Below are 17,972 nucleotides of genomic sequence, written 5' to 3' on the forward strand. Positions count from 1 at the left end.
CTACCCGACAGAAAAAAAAAGAACCAAACACCTCCAGTATGAATTAAAGCTTTCTTGAAACCTACTCGCACAGCTGTCTAAAAAAAACAAAAACAAAAACAGCGTCCCCCTAAAACAATGCACTCTGTTCAGTGATAATTGACCGTGTGAAGCTGTATAATCAGTCTTCAGCCATGATATGAATGGGAGTTGCCATGGTAATCCACTGAGGGGGGGGGGGGGGCTGTGGAGACAAAGAGGGAATTCGGTGTCTCCAACAGGTGTTCGTATGGGGGGGGGGGGACAGGACCCCTCAAACCACACACACACACACACACACACCTCCTATGAGGTGACATACGGAGAGGACGAGAAGGTTAAGACGGTGGTCCATTTAATAATAAAAAAAAAAACAACGTAATAAAAATGGCCAAATTAAGAAAACGGAAGACGGATTTTTTTTTTTTTTTTTTTTTATTTTGTAGTACTTTTTGAGTTTTCTGAAAAGCACGACGAGCACTCGGGGCTTTCAAACTTATTATACAAACAATCCCTCACAACGCGTGGATGACAAAAGCCTAAGCGCTGAGCTCTTCCCAAGTCCACGACAGCGCTAAAGGGAGAGGACGGAGCAGGTGACACGCGTCTGGAGCCCGGCTGCGGTGCCGCGCTCTGACCTCGCGGCAAAGGCCACCTATTGTTTTAGAACAACAGGAGACTGCTGCTGCACAATGCATCGTCTGAGGCCATTATTATTATTATTATTATTATTATTTTAGCAGACCACCTGCAAGAGCAAGGGCAGCGTCACATAGATAGACAAGATAGATAAAAAAATTAATAAATTTAAAAAAAAAAGAAAGATATATTTCCCTCTAAACAACACCTAAAACAGCCTTCTACTCCCCTGACGTATGGCAACACCAGAGTGGGACGTTTTTTTGTGGGGGGGGGCACATTCGTCCATAAACGCATACTCGTCCGCAGTCCAGCAGCGTGTGACTTTGCCTCCTCTGTGACAGCCGAGCCACTGGTGTAATCCTCAGGCTTTTCAGATTACTCCAGTTGGGGGTCACATTCTACACCAACCTACAGCGGGTCAGCTTTCCACGCTGGCGCTATCAGTGTGCAGAGCGTGCACGGCAGTCGGTCTGCGCACCAGCCTCGCAGCACGGGTGAGCCTTTTCCTGGTTTGAAAACGCTGTCAGTTTCCACCCCCACCCCCCTCCCCACTGAACTCTCGTGTCCACGTCTGACTCTTCTTTTGAGCAACACGGGCTAGCAGCAGATAATGTCTAAATTTGCATTGACAGTGTTATGTGGGGGTGGGGGGGGGGGAATTGGAAAATGCATACAAGGGGAGGAATACAGAGCATCCGTATTACAAAGTAGGCCTGTATTTGTAGGAGTTTGTGCTACTTAAAGTGTGCGTCTGTCTCAGTGTCCAGATCAGGGCTGGCTGTACGTGTCAAGCCTCGCCAGGCGGCTGAAATAGACTCCATGGGAGGGGTGTACTCTCTCTCTCACAGGCGTACGTTACAGGCCTGGCCACATCTGCAGCGGGCCAGCCATCTGCACCCATTGTCTCAGGGGCACAACACAGCCCTGCATGCATGGCTGGCCTCGTAAAGGCAAGTCCCTTTCCCCCTCTGTTCTCCACCATCCCTCACAGTGTGGGGAGGGGGGGGGATGACTTCTTAATCTCTCAAAAGGGACAACAGAAGTAGACCATCAAGCTAGAGGAAGATTTAATTTCAAGTTGTTTTTTTTTTTTTTTTTTTTTTTTAGCAAACAGCAGATAACTTAGTAATGCAAGGTCATTTTCACTACCATGGCAAATCTGTTGTCCACTTAACTGAAACACCCCCTGAGGGAAGGGCTGTGTTCATTCTGAAATTAAGCATAATTTCAATGGTTTATCACTTTTTTGTTCTTTCTATGTGAGTTTGGATTCTGAAAAACACCCAGAGGGGCTGAAATGACAACAAAAAGACACAGCCAAGGGAAAACAATGGGATTAATAAATGCAAATCAAGACAAACGGCTTCTAAAATCATATGAATCTATTGGGTTTTACACCCAGGGGAACCTCCCACCTCAACGCGCCTAAATTTGTGATACAACAGGGAGTAAGCAAATCACCTCAAATTACCACATCAGACACCGGAGTGCAGCATTTTGTTGTCCGTTCAATCAGCTCTCAAATCTCACACAGCTATATTTCTAGTGCTAGTGGGAAGGATCTGATGAGAAGATGAAAGGAACACAAGCATCTCTCAAAACTGTTCCACCGACAAACGTGCGAATGTGAAGAGATGTTAATTATAGCCCATAAACAAAAGCATAATAATGCCTGCTTCCATCATTACCATGCGGGTCCCTTCAGCAACACAAAAGCCCTAGGTGATTACATATTTATAATTGAGGCCAACCCTGTCAGCCATACCCGAGATCCAGGTTGAACTATATTGATTAGACATGATCGTGTCTACTGCCTTCTTAGTGCTTTTTCCACTTTTTAAGTACGTTCATGTAGAGATAAAACTATGTGCACGCGAAAGGCAGAGTGTTTTGTCATAATTATTCAGTTCATGTCAACCGAAATATTGCAGCCTTACTGCATATAATATAAGAATTTTCGCCCGAACGTCAGTGGACATAAGTGTGTTATTTGTTACTCTCCTGCAGTATTGATAACGAAGATGTATTATGGCACAGTTGACAATGAATGCAATGTGCATGCGTTAGTGGGAGGGATTATCCACCAAGTAGGGCAAGTGGCTGAGGCTAAGGACTGCAATTCCATCCAGCCTAGTTCGTTTTAGTCATCCGCTCAGTGCACAGACGGGACAAGGAGAGCAATTTCAGCGCTGCGCATTTGTCAACTCCCCCCCCACCCCACCCCCCACAAAAAAAGCCTAAAGTAAAAAAAAAAAAAAAAAAATTAAAAAAAAAATGGTAAAGTACATGAGACAGCACAGCGAGCTGAAACCCGAAGAGGTCCTGTCGGAGTCTGATGCCTCCATGGACCAGCAGGATTTCGGAGAGATGTCCGACTATTCTTTCAGCGACGTTTTATACTCCAAATGTTCCGCAATGGACCAAATCGGCACTTTTATGAAGAACGTGCAAGTGCTGCTCGATGCAGCCAATTACATTGAAAATATCGAGAAGAACAACGGAAGTAAGTAAACACTGGGCTGTAGGGGGATATTAACACGTAATGCGCCGAGCAGACAACAATAGAGGCGAAGGCGACAAAAGACGCGCAGCGGACACATTGAACTGGCCCGACAGCAGCCAAAGATGTTTCACCTGCTACTGGAAAACGGTCGTCTGATCGGCCTGACACTTATAAAATAGGATCATTTGAGAAGAAGTCGAAAAAAAAAAAAAAAAAACGGCTTAATTTGGAAGTCGGGGAGCAAATGCATCACCAAAGACAGGTTTTATTGCAACAATAGCCTGCAGCTATCCGCTCCCATTAAAACTGGTCTTTTGCACACTAGTAAAGGAGTGCAACTGATTACGCACTCTTCAGTATAGTATTCATTCGAAATAGGCTTGCATATGTGCAGATTTAGGCTCATACATGTAGACATTTATGGTATTTGAGACTCCCAATGTCTCGTTTATTCATTTATCGTGGCTCTTTTCAAGATTATTTCCTCAGAATATCACATCCGCTCAGAAATATCTCATTGACGGGCCCCTCTTGTATGCTAAAACTGCAATTTGGGTTTTATTTTCTCTTGAGCTTTCCTACTAATTCGAAGTCCAACTATGGTTTTCTCGGGAAGCCGCTGCTTCCTTGTATGTGTTGTTCACATGGTTTCCACATGGAACAAATTCTGAAGTTTTCATTGGTCGGGACACATGTTCCCAGCGCGAGAGTCACCACGGGCAGCCAATCACACGCGGGTTTATGTGTGTCGTCACATGTTACTGGGAAAGAGGGTTCATGGGAACTGTAGGCTTTTTTATTTTTTTTATTTTTTTTTTATTTTTTAAAGCAACAGCCAGAACAGCACAGTGAGAATGTGACTTGACAAAATAGTATTAATCAGGAGCGATTTACCAGATCGTTTAATTCTAATCTGGGCTATTCTGAATAAGGATCGATTGTCGGACTCACACTTGATAACATCATTGAAAATTTTTTTTAAAAAAAATGCAAGAACCCACTCATGTTTTCTAAAAAAAAAAAAAAAAAAAAGGCTTGTTTGTGAATTACACTGCATTCCAGTTAAGGTTTTAATTCCATGGATGTGTTTCCACCTGCCACGTATTAGGACGTAATTTCGGGTTCAGGCCCAACGAGGTCACGTCCGTCAGGAAAATCCGGCCGTCTTTTTACTTGTAGCACATTTGTAAAAACTGTACAACATATCTAATCCTTTCTATCTCTTTAATCACCAGAATGTGAGCATGGCTATGCTTCAGCATACCCTGCAAACCAGATTGCACATCAACAGAAACAGCGCAAATTCAAGAACAGGAAATTGGACAATATTCACAATAGGTAAGGTTAATGTCTTGACAAAGATTCTCAAATTAAATAATATTAGATGTGATTGTTAAATCCTCCCTGATAAACACTATTAACATCATACTGTGGTTTTAATACCTGCTCCACCACTGCAGCATTCATATATCTCCTGGATTTAGTGTTGCACATATACAGTAGATTGTATAATATGTTGTATTTTTCACTGTTAAGACGTGACGGTTTTGTTTATATGTTTATCATTTCAACAGGTCAGCACATAATGAACTGGAAAAGAATAGGTGAGTGAAACTAGACTGAAGGGGTCATTTGTATGCATGTTTATGACGCAAATAGTGAGTGCTGAGCAATGAAGACTCCACTCAGGAAGATAACATAATGATGGTGAAATGTTGTGACTACAGCAGCCATATTAGAGCTCTGCCTTCAACTTACTTCGTTTGCATATCTTGGTACCGTGCTTAAATATGTTGGCTGTACCGTTTCAAAACGAGATGTACTAATCAGCTTATCATCAACGCAGGGCTTCAATAATAATAATAAAAAAAGCTTTTTAAAATCTACAACTTGAAAATGTAAGTATTGCACATGAGAGCAATGTGCATTTTGCAAGGCAAATAAAAGGAATGCGTAATGCAGCCTCAGTATCTGCGCTGTTCCTGGAAGACATACAGACATTTCCCCAGTCAGCAAACGGGAACCGTCTGTTTCCAAACAGGGCTGCTTCCTGAGAGATTCTCAGCTGCAAATCTAATAGCAGCTTCCTTCTATTGCTCCAGGATGAGCCAGAATCTGTTTTGAGCAGTAAACAAATGTCAGCACACATTCATGCGGAAATTAAATGTCCAGCCACGTGTGCGAGAATCTTACATTAAGAGATAAACGATGAGAAAAAAAAAGGGTACATGAAATAAGGGACTATTTCATACCACAAAATGGTGGCCAATGCAGAGAAGAGATGACATCATGACTTGACCTACATTTCACTCCTGTATTTGAAAGGCTAGTGAGTGTCCTTTTCCAGTTTCTGCATTCATTTGGATCACAGGGCCAGAGGCTTTGGTGGCTCAGAAACAGAATATGAGGCTGACCTCAGCAGTTTTTTTTTAATCTGGGGCCAGACAGATCTATATGTAATCGTAGTCAGATAGCATAGCCAATGAGCAAAATGGATAAACAGATAAAGTGCCTAAATATCTTGACAGTTCTATGGCTGATCAAAGACAAAACAAAACAAAAAAAATCATGATGAAAGTCATGATTAGAATTGATCAGGACCAATCAAATAGTTGTTTCCCATAACTACGTCAATAAAAATTGAATTGGATAAGGAGGTAATATTATAATCTAATAAGATCAGTGCAGAGGAGAAGAATACATTAGCCTGGAAATTCATCTTTCCTATTTCTGTCATGTAAAATTGTTGAATAATGCACATTAAAACCAAGTGCTGCATGCTGTCTCTTAAGAGAAATGACTTCATCTCCTCCCACAGACGAGCGCATCTCCGCCTGTGTTTGGAGAGGTTGAAGTCCCTCATCCCTCTGGGACCAGACTGCAGTCGGCACACCACACTGGGACTGCTCAACAAGGCCAAAGCACACATCAAGGTATGGTAGTATTAGGCAGTCATATGCGACTGTCATGGGACCGAGGGCTAACGTCTGCCCGGTTTTGCGCTCAAAAGTAGTAATGGCAACATATTTACCCACTTCTTTTTTTTTCCTGATTGGCCACGTGTTAATGGGTGCATTAACACCAATTTGGGAACAGGTGTCAGGGGCAGCGACAACATAACTATTCAGTCATCATGCTGAAAAAGTAACAGAATGCACCAGGAGAAACGAAAGTGTCTTTGCTAGTTTCAAGGCTCACGCAATTGTCATATACTGTACCTGTCCAACGTCCAACAGTATTTAAATAGCACGTGCACTTGCACCCTTCTGTGTGCCAACGGGCGTGTTGGTCTTAAAATGAGACGCGGTCAGGCGCATTGCTATCTTGAAGCAGCTAAATGTGTTTACAAGACTAACAAAAATGTGGTTCGAAGTCAGTGGCGCAGTATTTTATTAATGTTTTTATTTTTTTAAGGGCATGGTATCAAGCTAGTAATATGTGCTTACATGGGCGGGTGCACAACACACATACACTCTGCTTGTTACACACACACACACACACACACACACAGGCAAACGCAGCAGTGCACAAACATGCAATAGATTTAAAAATAAAAAGATTACAATTGAAAGATGATTATTGTGTGCATCAGTCTGCACACGAGCAGATCTGTTTCCTCTGCAGAGAAGCATTTTTTTTTTTTTTTTCACTATTTTGTAAATCCGTCTTTATTTTAAATGGAAATGGGAGATGACACCGATTGATTCATTTAATGTTACGCCCATAACACACCGCAGACTAAATCGGGCACTAAGTACAACCCCTTTAAACCATGCACCTCACTGCGCTCAGATTACCCACCGTCCAAAAATGGATTCGGATGCGCCTAAAATGCTTTTGCACCATGCTTGAGACTGTGGGGGCTCAGCTCAATAAAATAGAGCCCGACATGTCCCAGTAAGACATGGCAGTGTAACAGTGAGCCAGTATCAACAATGGCAGGACACTAAGACCAAAGCAACTGAACAAATTGAACACATTTATTATTTAAAAATGTATTCAGTGAAAGCGGCCTGTTGTTTGGGATTTATGATTTGAGACATTTAGCTATTTGGACAAAACTGAGTTTCAGCTGTCCCTATGGGAGATATCCGGCTGCTCCCTTGAATAAACATGTTTTCAGGTTTATAGCAAATATAGCTCGGTGGAACTGCATAGAATGATTTTGGATATGATGTCCAAGGGAAAGTCCCAATGTCCATTTGATTCCTTTGTGAGACCCAACGTGAATCCATAGTGATGGCTTTCAAAATCTTAAGCCTTTCTAGTCAATAATCTGATCCTGTTTTCAGTTTTAGAGCAAAACTACATTCTGGGCTCCGACGCCTCTATGTTGGTGGCCATCACATGCTGGTGTTCTCCTCGAGGTATAAACTGCTGTGTCGTTATGATACTTCCTGTCCATCAGGCATGATCACAGTGCAGCCAATTCTATCCTTTTTTTTTTGTTTAGTTTTTTTTTTTTTTTTTGCTCAACATGCTGAGTAGTGAGGTATTTGTGGATAATGTTTTATAATAACAACGGGGTAAACCGCAGGAAAGGAGAAGAAAGGTCTGGATAAACACAGAATTTATGGACACCAGTTCGATTCGAAATAGTCGTTTCATCTGGAGAATTTAGGAGTTTTCCCAGCACTTCTATGCAGTCAAGTTTTCTTAGAACCATTAGACAACTGCACCTTAAGGCACTTTGGCCTCAGTGTGAGGAAAACTATGGTTGCTGTTGGTTATTGCAGTTTTCCTTTCCCTTTGAACAAATCTCCCTGGGGCTGTTGCCAGGGCTGTCCTTTGATTAGATCCCATGTTGTTTAACTCTACGGGATAATGTGAGAACAGTACACCCGGTCACCACCGGCCTTAAGACTTAACGGACAGCCGAGGGTGTCCGAACTGCATGAAGCTGGCGACAGGCTCAAAAGACTCAGTAGTGCCAAAAAAAAAAAAAATCAAACATTCAACACTCCGGCTCCCCCGATTGAAGCAATCCAAGACAGATCAATTCCTTCTTGGGGAGGGGAGAGGGGGATTTGATTTATTTATTTATTTTTAGCCCTGTCTGTGCAGACTCCAGCGGTGGTTAACAGTTTAGGAATGAATGCCTGAGGGCTGAAATATGAAAGCAATCCTGGCAACAGTCTGAGCGAGATTACCACAGTGGGGCTAATGGGTAAAGTACCTGTGATGTCAGCTGTTGACTTTGGACTCGCCGGTTTTGAAGTCCAGGAAATGTGGCTCCTGAATGCTGCTGTATTGTATTTTTGGAACGAGAGGTTGTTTAGTACAGTTAAAGGGTTAAACAGGTGCCGCCAGCATGAAGCTTAAGGTTGCAGGAAGTTTAAAAAAAACAAACAAAAAAAAACCCCAATTGTGCTATCTGAAAAGAAAGGACACATGTTACTCCCATTAGCATCGGGGAAACATTGTACCAAAATAAATCTGTTATTTTATCCCAATCTACGTAAACATATAAGCCTCTCTTTACATTACTCAGAATTAGCAGCACTACAAAAGATTGGTGAGAGGTTCAAGTCTCGACTTTAATCATTTTTTCACAACCGCAGTGGTGTATTTTTGTATTAAAGGATAACAGGGAATAATTTGATTGATATATAATTACTGTGTGTCATATCTATGTAAGGTTAAGGGTGCTTGCTAACCAAAAAAAAAAAAAAAAAAAACTCTTTATTTATACTCGGCTAATGTTTGCGATCATGCAAATATCTCCCTTGTGTCACTGTATTGTAATAACATGGGGGACATGAGAGGAAATCAACCAATACACAGCATATGTGGAAAAAAAAATGTATTCGGTAAAATTGCCGTATCCAAAAATCGGTTTTTATTTTACAAATATCTTTATATTTCAGCAGCTTGCAATTAGTCTTTATTTATGTTTGTAATTCTAGCTTTTGTTTGTTTAACCAAAGGCGGTAAATCTTGTTCCACAACTTGCTTGCGTACATATCATCAGAACTTAGAACTGTTATAACTATTTTTTTTATTTTATTTTATGGGACAATCAGACTGGCAAATGATTGATGAAGTGATCGGTTGCCGTTGGGATTATAGAGGTGGAGTACAAAGTGAAATTTGCTTAACCTGAAATCCTTTTAATGAGCAGTTTGAGCTGCATATGTTTTATTTTAAATTGCCACTGAACCCTACAAATGGAGCAAAAAAAAAATAATCTTAAGTCTAAAGTGGTGACATTTAACCAAATATATGACAGTTAAGAAGGCAAACAATTTTTTTTCATGTCTGTGTCAAAAGCAGGACAGCATGACCTTTATATTCATTTGTGTAACTGCAGCCCATAAATCAGCCGTCTTCCTTCTCCAACCTTTCATCTTTCCCCCGGTATCCACCTCGCGCAGACGCCAGGTACTCCCAGAGAACCCAACCAGGAACTAACTGTCCTCGTGTGTTCAATAATTTATTAGAAAGCACGGAGGGCGTCACATTTGACAGCGGCAACAACCACATGTTACCGCCACGCCGCTGCGTATGCGACGTGCTAAAACCACGAGGAACATCTCGAAAAGGTGCAGTCAAAAATCGCTTTATGCAAAATGATTCACATAAAGACCCGAGCGCGACACACTGGATTGGCACGCGCTTGATTGGCGACGTCGTCTTCATTTTTCTGCCGAGCTACGATCTTTTTTTTAATTTTTTTTTTTTTTTGTTAACCGTCATGCACGTCTTCTCTTTTCAGAAACTTGAAGAGACGGACCGGAGGAGTCAGCACCAGCTGGAGACCTTAGAGAGGGAGCAGAGGCATCTGCAGAGGCAGCTATCTCAGCTGCAGACTCATGGCGAGCGGGAGAGGGTCCGTACGGACAGCCTGTGCTCCCGCATGGACTCTGACCGCTCGGAGTCTGACAGAGGTTAGTGTCTGCGTTAAAGCCTTAATCCAATTTCAAATATCTAGACTCTTCAGAAGGATTAATCCGCGTTTGTGGTTTTGTTTTCGTGTCGGAGCAGAGGACATTGAAGTTGATGTGGAAAGCACCGAGTTCTCCCATGGAGAAATGGACAGCGTGAGCACCAGCGGTGCAAGCGACCTGGATGACCACAGCAGCCGGCAGAGCTCAGCCAGTGACGAGGGCTACTCCACTTGCAGTCTAAAACTGGCCTTCTCTGCTTAAAAGCACCAGCCTATACTTTCACTTCAGCTGCAGTCTTTTTTTTTTTTTTTTTTTTTTAAGGCTTTCACCTTTCTCAGTACCAGCCTCCAGCTACGTTCTCCCATGCAGGCTCGGTTTTCGCTGTCTTCAGAGGTACCCGCCTCAGTCCCACCTTTACCTGACAAATCAAACATCTACTCCACCCAAGAACCAGCCTTAAGCTCCAACTCTTGTCTAAAAGTTTAAAATGGTCTTCTACCAACAGCCAAGGCCCTCCTCTACATCAACCCCGACACATGTCGCGCGCAAAAGCCTCAAATCTCTGGCAATATACAGTTTCAAAGTTGACTTAACCAATCACCCGAATGTCCCTTTACCCATTACCAGCTTGAATCAACCACACCTGCACTCGATACTGATCCTGTAGAGGACCCACGATCGCACCAGTGTCGAACACTGAAGGGGAAACTCTACTTTTAGTCAAGTTGATCCTCTGAAACCAGCAAAAAAAAAACAACAACAAAAAAACAACAACAACAACCACCCAGTACCAGCTAGAAGCTCACCATTGGGAACGTTTGCTCCATTTGCCTTGTAAAAACATTGCCCTAACTCCTCGGATGACATATCCACACAGCACTTCTTGTAAATGTACAAGCCAGTGGCAAGGGCTACAATGTCTGCATTCCAAAACGTTTGTCACACTTACAGAACATAAACTCTGCTTTAGGACCCACAACCATCACCGATCCACGTGGTGTCCCTCCTCTTGAGTAAAATACAGTCGTATCCAAACAGGTGGTGTAGTCCACCCTTGTTATCCTAATTTATTTTGCATATGATTATAGTATTTATTTTTGGTATATTTAATTGTACTGTAGCTAGGTTTTGGTCATGCTTGAACGGGAAGAAAAAAAAAAAGATTTTTTTTTTTGGTTTTGTTGTTTTAAAATATATTTACCAAACACTTGATATAAAATCCCCACTAAAGCATATGCAGTGCTCCAAGTTAAATGCATTACTCAATGGTGTTTTTGTTGAAAGAATGCTTCCACACTGTGCGCAGATACCATTTTAGACAGTAATAAGCTATTCCGCACTTGTCCAAGCACAAAGCTCAAGCAATAACGCGTCTAGTTTGAACATTAATGTTGGCTGGGTCTAGCATATCATTTTGTCCGTCCAACTGCAAAATTACAGTTTTTCCACTTGCTCCAGTAGTAGTAGTAGTATCAGCTACTATTAATCAGCAGGAAAATGATTGTAATTGATTTAAAAAAAAACAAAAAAAAACGCTATGGTGCATGTGTATTGAATGTAGCATTTCTAATCATGTTGTAATGTGCTTTAGATTGACAAGTCTTATAAAAAAAAAAAAAATTAAAACAACAAAAAAAAATATCTGTAGCATGAACAGCCGAAAACACTACAGAATATTGATTTTCGATTTATATTTCAATGTTTAATACTGTATCTTTTTTTTTGTATTGTAGCAGAAAAAAAATACAAGTTCAAATCCTTGAAATTTTCACTGATAATTCGATGTGCGTTTGACACAAAGAATTGCACTGCTGACCTGTTTAAATTCATGAAACCAAATAAGACATTTCAATATGACCATTTATCTGCATTCTTCTGGTCCAAGTCCTGAGTAGATCACCACCAAATTGTGTCTTAACATGGGTATATGACTCTTGCACAAAGTTCCTCGTTACAGATCTTTTATGTCCCCTCCCCCCACCCCCTCCACCCCCCAACGTGTTTGGGAAACGGAAAAAAAAAAAAAAGAAGAAGAAGAAAAATGCACTATGAAAAAGACTTTTGTTAAGGAAGCATGTTGAAGCACACCCCAGAATGTTTTTCTTGTGCTTAAATCAGTCATCCAAGGTGACTTTTGGGAAAAACATCGTGCTGCTGGTCCCCCGCTAATACTTTGTTACAGTTCCTGATAATTATCCCTGGACTCTTAATAAACCTCTACACACAGACGTAAACCAATGTTGTCGTTCTTTTAAGCCTGCCGCTGTTGTTCAGACAATCAACTTGGGTCTTGAGTCGGATTTTTGTCCACAGAATTGCACGAGTTATTCAGGTCTGTAGTAAATTCTATCCAGTCGACATCCTGAATTTGAGTTTTAACCCCCCCCCCCAAATAAATCACGTGACTTTAAATGAGCGAAGAGGTTGTATTAACAGTTGCAACGTGCTTCTTATGACATGGGTTTATTAAAAATGGTACAAGTCTTTACTGCCACCTACAGGACCAGACAGAGCCACAATAAAAAATATAACGAGAAAAAAAAAAAAAAAAGTGAAATTAGATGGAAGAAAGTCTTTAAAAAACGTAAAACAAAACGATGTTTATTTCACTGTTGTATATACAAAAATGAAAACGGAAATTCAGCCATCTCAAATCAACACCATTATTACTGTTCAAACATCCCTACAAATGAGTCAGTGTTTGAAACTCAGCCTCAGATGTACACACCGAATCTACAGGCGTATGTTTACATACATTTCTGCAGGCGTTTGACCTCAGTCACACCTGGGGGGGGGAGGGGCAAACAGCAAACTACGGCTTTTCTAAAACAACACTTCCTGTCCTTACGTAACAGGTGACCTCATTCGTGTGCAGGGAAAAAAATCCCATATGGATTCTTTGTTGTACCTACATAATATATAAGAAAACTACCACAATATTTCAAACACTGGTGTGCAGGCAGTTACTTTCAAAGCTTTCTTTACTTGAGAAACTGAAATCATGTATAAACACAATGGAAAGCACTGATACAGCCGGTATACAGTGAATTACTATGTACAGAATATATTAGGTTATTGTGGCATTAGATGTCTTACATTGTATTTGGACGTGTCATGATATTGGGTCATAGGTTTGTCTGCAATACCGCATGTTCCCACTCCCACCTTTCCGTTTACGCTTTCTGGTGATGCAAATATGCTCCTCTTTACCTGAATAAAACAGAAATGCCATGATTAGTGGGCAGAAATGTAACAACAATTTATTACTGGATAACTTGAATATCCATTCATCCATCAGAGCTGGAGCGATGTACTTATCTCCCAATTTGACACCATCGCAAGAGTTGTTTTTAAATATTGGCTATTCTACAAGTATTGCGAGTTTGTATAATCGTTTACCACTACACCACGGGAAAAGGGTTACTCATACACATTTAGAGATTATGTATATCATGAGTCATGTGTCTTAAAATCATGTACATTACATGACAGTCAGTCTTTCTGAGTTTTTTTTTTTTAAGCAGTATCATTGCTTTAAACCCATTGGCTAATATAAAGCCATTCCTCACGAAAAATCTGCCGTGTCTGTTAGAGGCCAGGAGGTCAATATAGAAGTCTTAAATAGATCAAATATAGAAGTCTTAAATGAACCCAAGCATAACCACTGGTGGTTTTCTTTTGTCTTGACAACATTTAGCCATAAGCTGACAGTTCAACCGTTACTGCTCAGCGCCTCGGTTTATGCGAGGATTCATTCACTGAGAGGGAAACCAGCAACATTTGGCTGCAGTTTAAAAAAAAAAAGAAAGGCAACACCTCTCAGGTTTTCTTTGTTCACACACCCCGGTGCTATCAGGCTAACAGACGAGCTCCTGGCCATGCTGCTAGCTTTTTTTTTTTTTTATTACACCTACCTTATTGCAAATACTAAATTAAATTATTATCAATTTAGGGATCCGCATTGACAACTTAAAAATCATTAACTAGAGAATACATATAATGTGATTGCTCAGTGCACCCTTGGTTTTCCAGCACAACTCCCAGATAAATTCAGCCTCCTAAAAAAAAAAAAAAAGACGACTCACCTGTCCTTTCTTGTTCTTTGAGTAGGCTTTGTTGTTGAACTGTTGCCACTTTGACTTCTGCTCCTCTCTCTCTTGCTCCAACTCCTTCATCCTCTGCACCTTCTTCTGGGCTTTCTTCTTCTTATACTCCCTCTGCTCTGCTATCTGCTCTTTCCTGGAGACAAACAAACAAACATGGAATAGAAACATGAATCCTTTCCATGGTGTATAAGATACAAACATGTTATGACCAATACAATTTTTTTTTTTTTTAAATCAACAGTCAATTCAATATTTACAACACTATATCTAAACTGTTTTATAATGTAGCGCAAATTATATAAGCAAAATGTACAGATGCTGTGAGGAAATCCATGTAAAAAGAGCACAGAAGTGATATTTCTTTGAGACACGGTCCACATTTTTAGAGCAGCCAACCACAGAAACAAAAAAAAGTCACAAGATGCACTGTTGATGTTGAAATATTGAGCCACGGTGCCATTAGTGTTACGTGTAGGTGTGCATCATCTTCAAACTGCATTGCCAAAGTTTTTGAGAGAAATCTAAAGTTTCCAGAATCTTTCCCCAAATTCAGCCACTAATCAAAAACTGGAAAACGATTCATTTGAACAACCAGGTGTAAAAATAGCTTGTATGATTTCATTTGGCATTGAAATCAAGAGAACAACTGCCACTTTAAAAGGAGCCAACACAGGCCACACTGCAAGCTACAACGAAGAGTGTTTACTTAAGACTGCGCCATTCACTGCTGCTAATGATGATGATCTTGGAATGATAATTATAGGTAATTGTCATACAATTTAAAAGGGAGCTATTATGATGACGAAACAAAAAGGGCAAGTTAACAATATGTGACACGAAAGCACGACAGAAATTGAGCACTGTGCTGACCAACAGTGGGAATCCAGCTCAACTGCCGATTACTGCCCAAAATGTCTCTAATAAACCATTTTCCTTTTTAAGTTGGCGAGTTTCTCGAGTGTAAAATGAAAAACAGTGACTCGATGCACTTTAAATATCAATGCAAATTAAAGTACACATTTATGTGTACACATCTTAAGTGAGTGCGTTTTTGAAGAGTTTGTTCATACCTTGATTTTGGCTTCGAGTTGCCATCCTCGTCAGAGCGTTTCCCCTCCTCTACGACTTTGAGGTTCTGGAGAGGAATCACTTCGGCATTCCCGTACTCAATGAAGGTTACGGCTGCGGTCCCGTTCTCTCGGTCTATCTCCTCAATCTCAGCCTCATACACCCTGCCAAAAAATCACGTCTGTAAGCAGGTGAGTATGAGCCGCAGACTTGAGCGCTACTTATATAAAAAAAAAAATATTAAAATATATAACCCCCAAAAGATTAGTTAAAACTGTTTGGTATGTGACGAGACGATATTCTTAAGAGCACTTTCTACGATCACAATTTACCAAGAACATTTATTTCTCACAAACTGGCTTTTGTCAATCATGCATGAAATTAAAATTGTTTAGTCTCTACAATTGTTTTGGATAAAAGCATTAAGCGGGAAAAACATATTGCTCGTTCAAAGTATTTATCTCTTAAAAACAAAAACAAAACAAAAACATCACATTCACAACGTAGGATTGAATCCACTCCTTCAAGCCAATTTCTGATGTCAACTATGCAAAAGTCGGAAGTTATGTCTCGGTTGCGTAAGGAAATTCCTTATTTTAACAAGCTTTCTAAAAAGCCGGGACTAAATATCAAGCAGTTTATTCGTATTTTAAGACCGTTATCTACCCAACATGCACCAACACAGATGGACAGAATTAATTCATAAAACCACCACTGTGATTCAGATTAAAAGCTCAAAATGCAGCACGGGTCAAATGTAATGTTTTCATTTAAAAGAGGCTGGTGACACTCACTGTCCGTCCTGACTCCACACAGCCATACACCTGTTTCCCACTTTCCAACCGTGCTTCTTGGGGACTGTCTCCGAGCCGCTGGTATTGGAAGTGCCATCGGTGGGTTGCGAGGTCAGAAGGTCTTTTGTCAAATCGATGACTTCCTGGAAAAAACAAAACAAAAAACAAAACAGTCCGAAGGGATTCAGATATTAAAACGTCCTCAGCCAAACAAGTTGCCGTTTGTCAATACGGTAACACACTTCACAATTAGGAGTAAAATACTAATCCGAACACTCTCGAAGACTTCAGAGAATTTAATACTCTATTAAGGAAGAGCATTAAATTTGTGTCTGCAGATGTTTATTTGCATGCATTATCGCCGCACTGCACAATACTTGACCGTTTATCTGCAAACCTGCATATTTATTAAAAGCACAGAAACGCGAGAAGATTTTGATTATTGAAGTCAAGTGACGCCTGTTTTGTGAAATATTTTTTAAAAAGTTGCAAAACTGGAATTTAAACCAATTAAGTGTAGCTTTGTAGTCATGGCAATCTGATACATAATACGTCCTCTCTCTCGGCTTCTCTAATTCCCAACAAACCTGCAAGTCTTTCTGAAGTTTGAGGAGGTCTTCATTGTCTTGGTCAGTAGATAAGGCAACTTCTACTTGCTGCAGCTGGGCTTTGTAGCTGTTCAACTGTTTGACCAAGTCCTCGGACATCTGTGCATTGATAAAGAGAGAGCAGTTATCTTTAAAAAAAAAAAAAATAATAATAAAAAAAAACAACAACAACATTGCAAAAAAAAAAAAAAAAGGGCTATTGTTAAGTTAGCGTTGTGTCTTAGCTTAGCGATAAACCAGCCGCACGATTTCTTGACGTAGTCCGTATTAAAAGCGTAAAGAAAAAAAAAAAACAACAACCTTAAACACACAGAAGTAAATATAATACACTACGTGTAAGACACAACGTTTGAATTAGCGCGACGCTAAATCAGTTAGCAACGAGCCTCGGCCCTGTCGTCGACGTAAATATAACGTCCGGCGGCTAATGCTAGCTCAAAGCGGCAGAGAGGGGGAAAAAACAAAAACAACAAAAAAAACAACAACAACAACAGGGGTTCAGCGTCTAATCTCACCGTGGTGTGAATGCTCTTGCTCGACGATGAATACAATAAGCGTCAAATCTCAACTCGCCAGTTTCCCCCAATTGACACCTTCAGAAGAAAGAACACCAGTCCTGCTCTCCTTCCGCCCGTATGCGAGAAGACAACCGGAAGTTTGTTTTCATGGCATCTCTCGCGATAACGAGACAGATCGCGTCAGGCCCGCTCGCTAGCGCCCCCAGCGGCTGGCAATAAAATATATATTGCGAGTCCGCGGTTCATTTCCCCGTAGATAATTTGGTGAGGTTAGGTAGTTACTTTATTCATCCCCGAGGGGAATTTTTTTTCGCTATATTAAATATAAATATAAGATATAAAATGCACAGTATATACAGTAGATACAGTATATATCTATATATATTATATACAAACAACCAAGAACACAGACAACAGTGTTATTGTTGTGTGATGGATTTTGCCGGAGGTGAGTTATTGTACAGTCTTAATTTGATGGGACACAACGCTACAACTTTAGCCATATTATGTACAAAATAAAATACAACCTATCCATTTGATGTGATGCCCTTTCTGACACAAATCACAATATCCTTTATGTTATGTCCACCCTATTCCTGATAAACAAATTAGCTCCTTCCAGGTGTTCGCATTGATGTGATGTGATATCATATACTTATATAAATTGTATGGCCTATGGTACCCGAAACATAAAAGACAAAGTTTCTAAAATAAACATTTTGGATAGCCCAGGGGTTAGTAAGATAAAACAATAGGCTTTGAAATAATGTAAGTAAGGGGAAAACAAGACGGGGGAAGAAAAAAAAATTCTGCTATTTAAAACAATGT

General features: G+C 40.5%; 2 protein-coding genes across 2 annotated transcripts; one reads left to right on the forward strand and one right to left on the reverse strand.

Moving 5' to 3' along the window:
- Window positions 1-2,905: 2,905 nt before the first annotated feature.
- LOC138617648 (max-interacting protein 1-like) lies at window positions 2,906-12,284 on the forward strand. Its single transcript, XM_069692807.1, has 6 exons — window positions 2,906-3,163; window positions 4,399-4,501; window positions 4,738-4,767; window positions 5,982-6,096; window positions 9,879-10,050; window positions 10,148-12,284. Exons 1-6 carry the CDS (start codon window positions 2,935-2,937, stop codon window positions 10,309-10,311), a joined length of 813 nt encoding a protein of 270 aa, XP_069548908.1. The 5' UTR covers window positions 2,906-2,934; the 3' UTR covers window positions 10,312-12,284.
- A 351-nt stretch (window positions 12,285-12,635) lies between these two features.
- smndc1 (survival motor neuron domain containing 1) lies at window positions 12,636-17,267 on the reverse strand. The gene is made up of 6 exons (XM_069692808.1): window positions 17,142-17,267; window positions 16,606-16,725; window positions 16,019-16,161; window positions 15,227-15,388; window positions 14,136-14,289; window positions 12,636-13,260 (listed from the first exon to the last, which is right to left on the reverse strand). Exons 2-6 carry the CDS (start codon window positions 16,723-16,725, stop codon window positions 13,123-13,125), a joined length of 717 nt encoding a protein of 238 aa, XP_069548909.1. The 5' UTR covers window positions 17,142-17,267; the 3' UTR covers window positions 12,636-13,122.
- Window positions 17,268-17,972: the final 705 nt, after the last annotated feature.

The sequence above is a fragment of the Brachyistius frenatus genome, unplaced genomic scaffold (assembly GCF_029030835.1).
Source record: "Brachyistius frenatus isolate BFR_SWC_R1_liver_20210118 unplaced genomic scaffold, ASM2903083v1 Contig_13, whole genome shotgun sequence".
NCBI lineage: Eukaryota > Metazoa > Chordata > Actinopteri > Embiotocidae > Brachyistius > Brachyistius frenatus.

Bases quoted from the DNA above. Each gene is read 5' to 3' on its own strand.
- LOC138617648 (XM_069692807.1), top strand. From the start codon at position 2,935: ATGGTAAAGTACATGAGACAGCACAGCGAGCTGAAACCCGAAGAGGTC. The intron at 4,502-4,737 runs GTAAGGTTAATG...TCATTTCAACAG, and splicing joins TTGGACAATATTCACAATAG to GTCAGCACATAATGAACTGG. The intron at 4,768-5,981 runs GTGAGTGAAACT...CTCCTCCCACAG, and splicing joins AATGAACTGGAAAAGAATAG to ACGAGCGCATCTCCGCCTGT.
- smndc1 (XM_069692808.1), bottom strand. From the start codon at position 16,725: ATGTCCGAGGACTTGGTCAAACAGTTGAACAGCTACAAAGCCCAGCTG. The intron at 16,162-16,605 runs GTTTGTTGGGAA...TGTTTTTTCCAG, and splicing joins AACTTCAGAAAGACTTGCAG to GAAGTCATCGATTTGACAAA. The intron at 15,389-16,018 runs GTGAGTGTCACC...ATTTTTTGGCAG, and splicing joins GTGTGGAGTCAGGACGGACA to GGTGTATGAGGCTGAGATTG.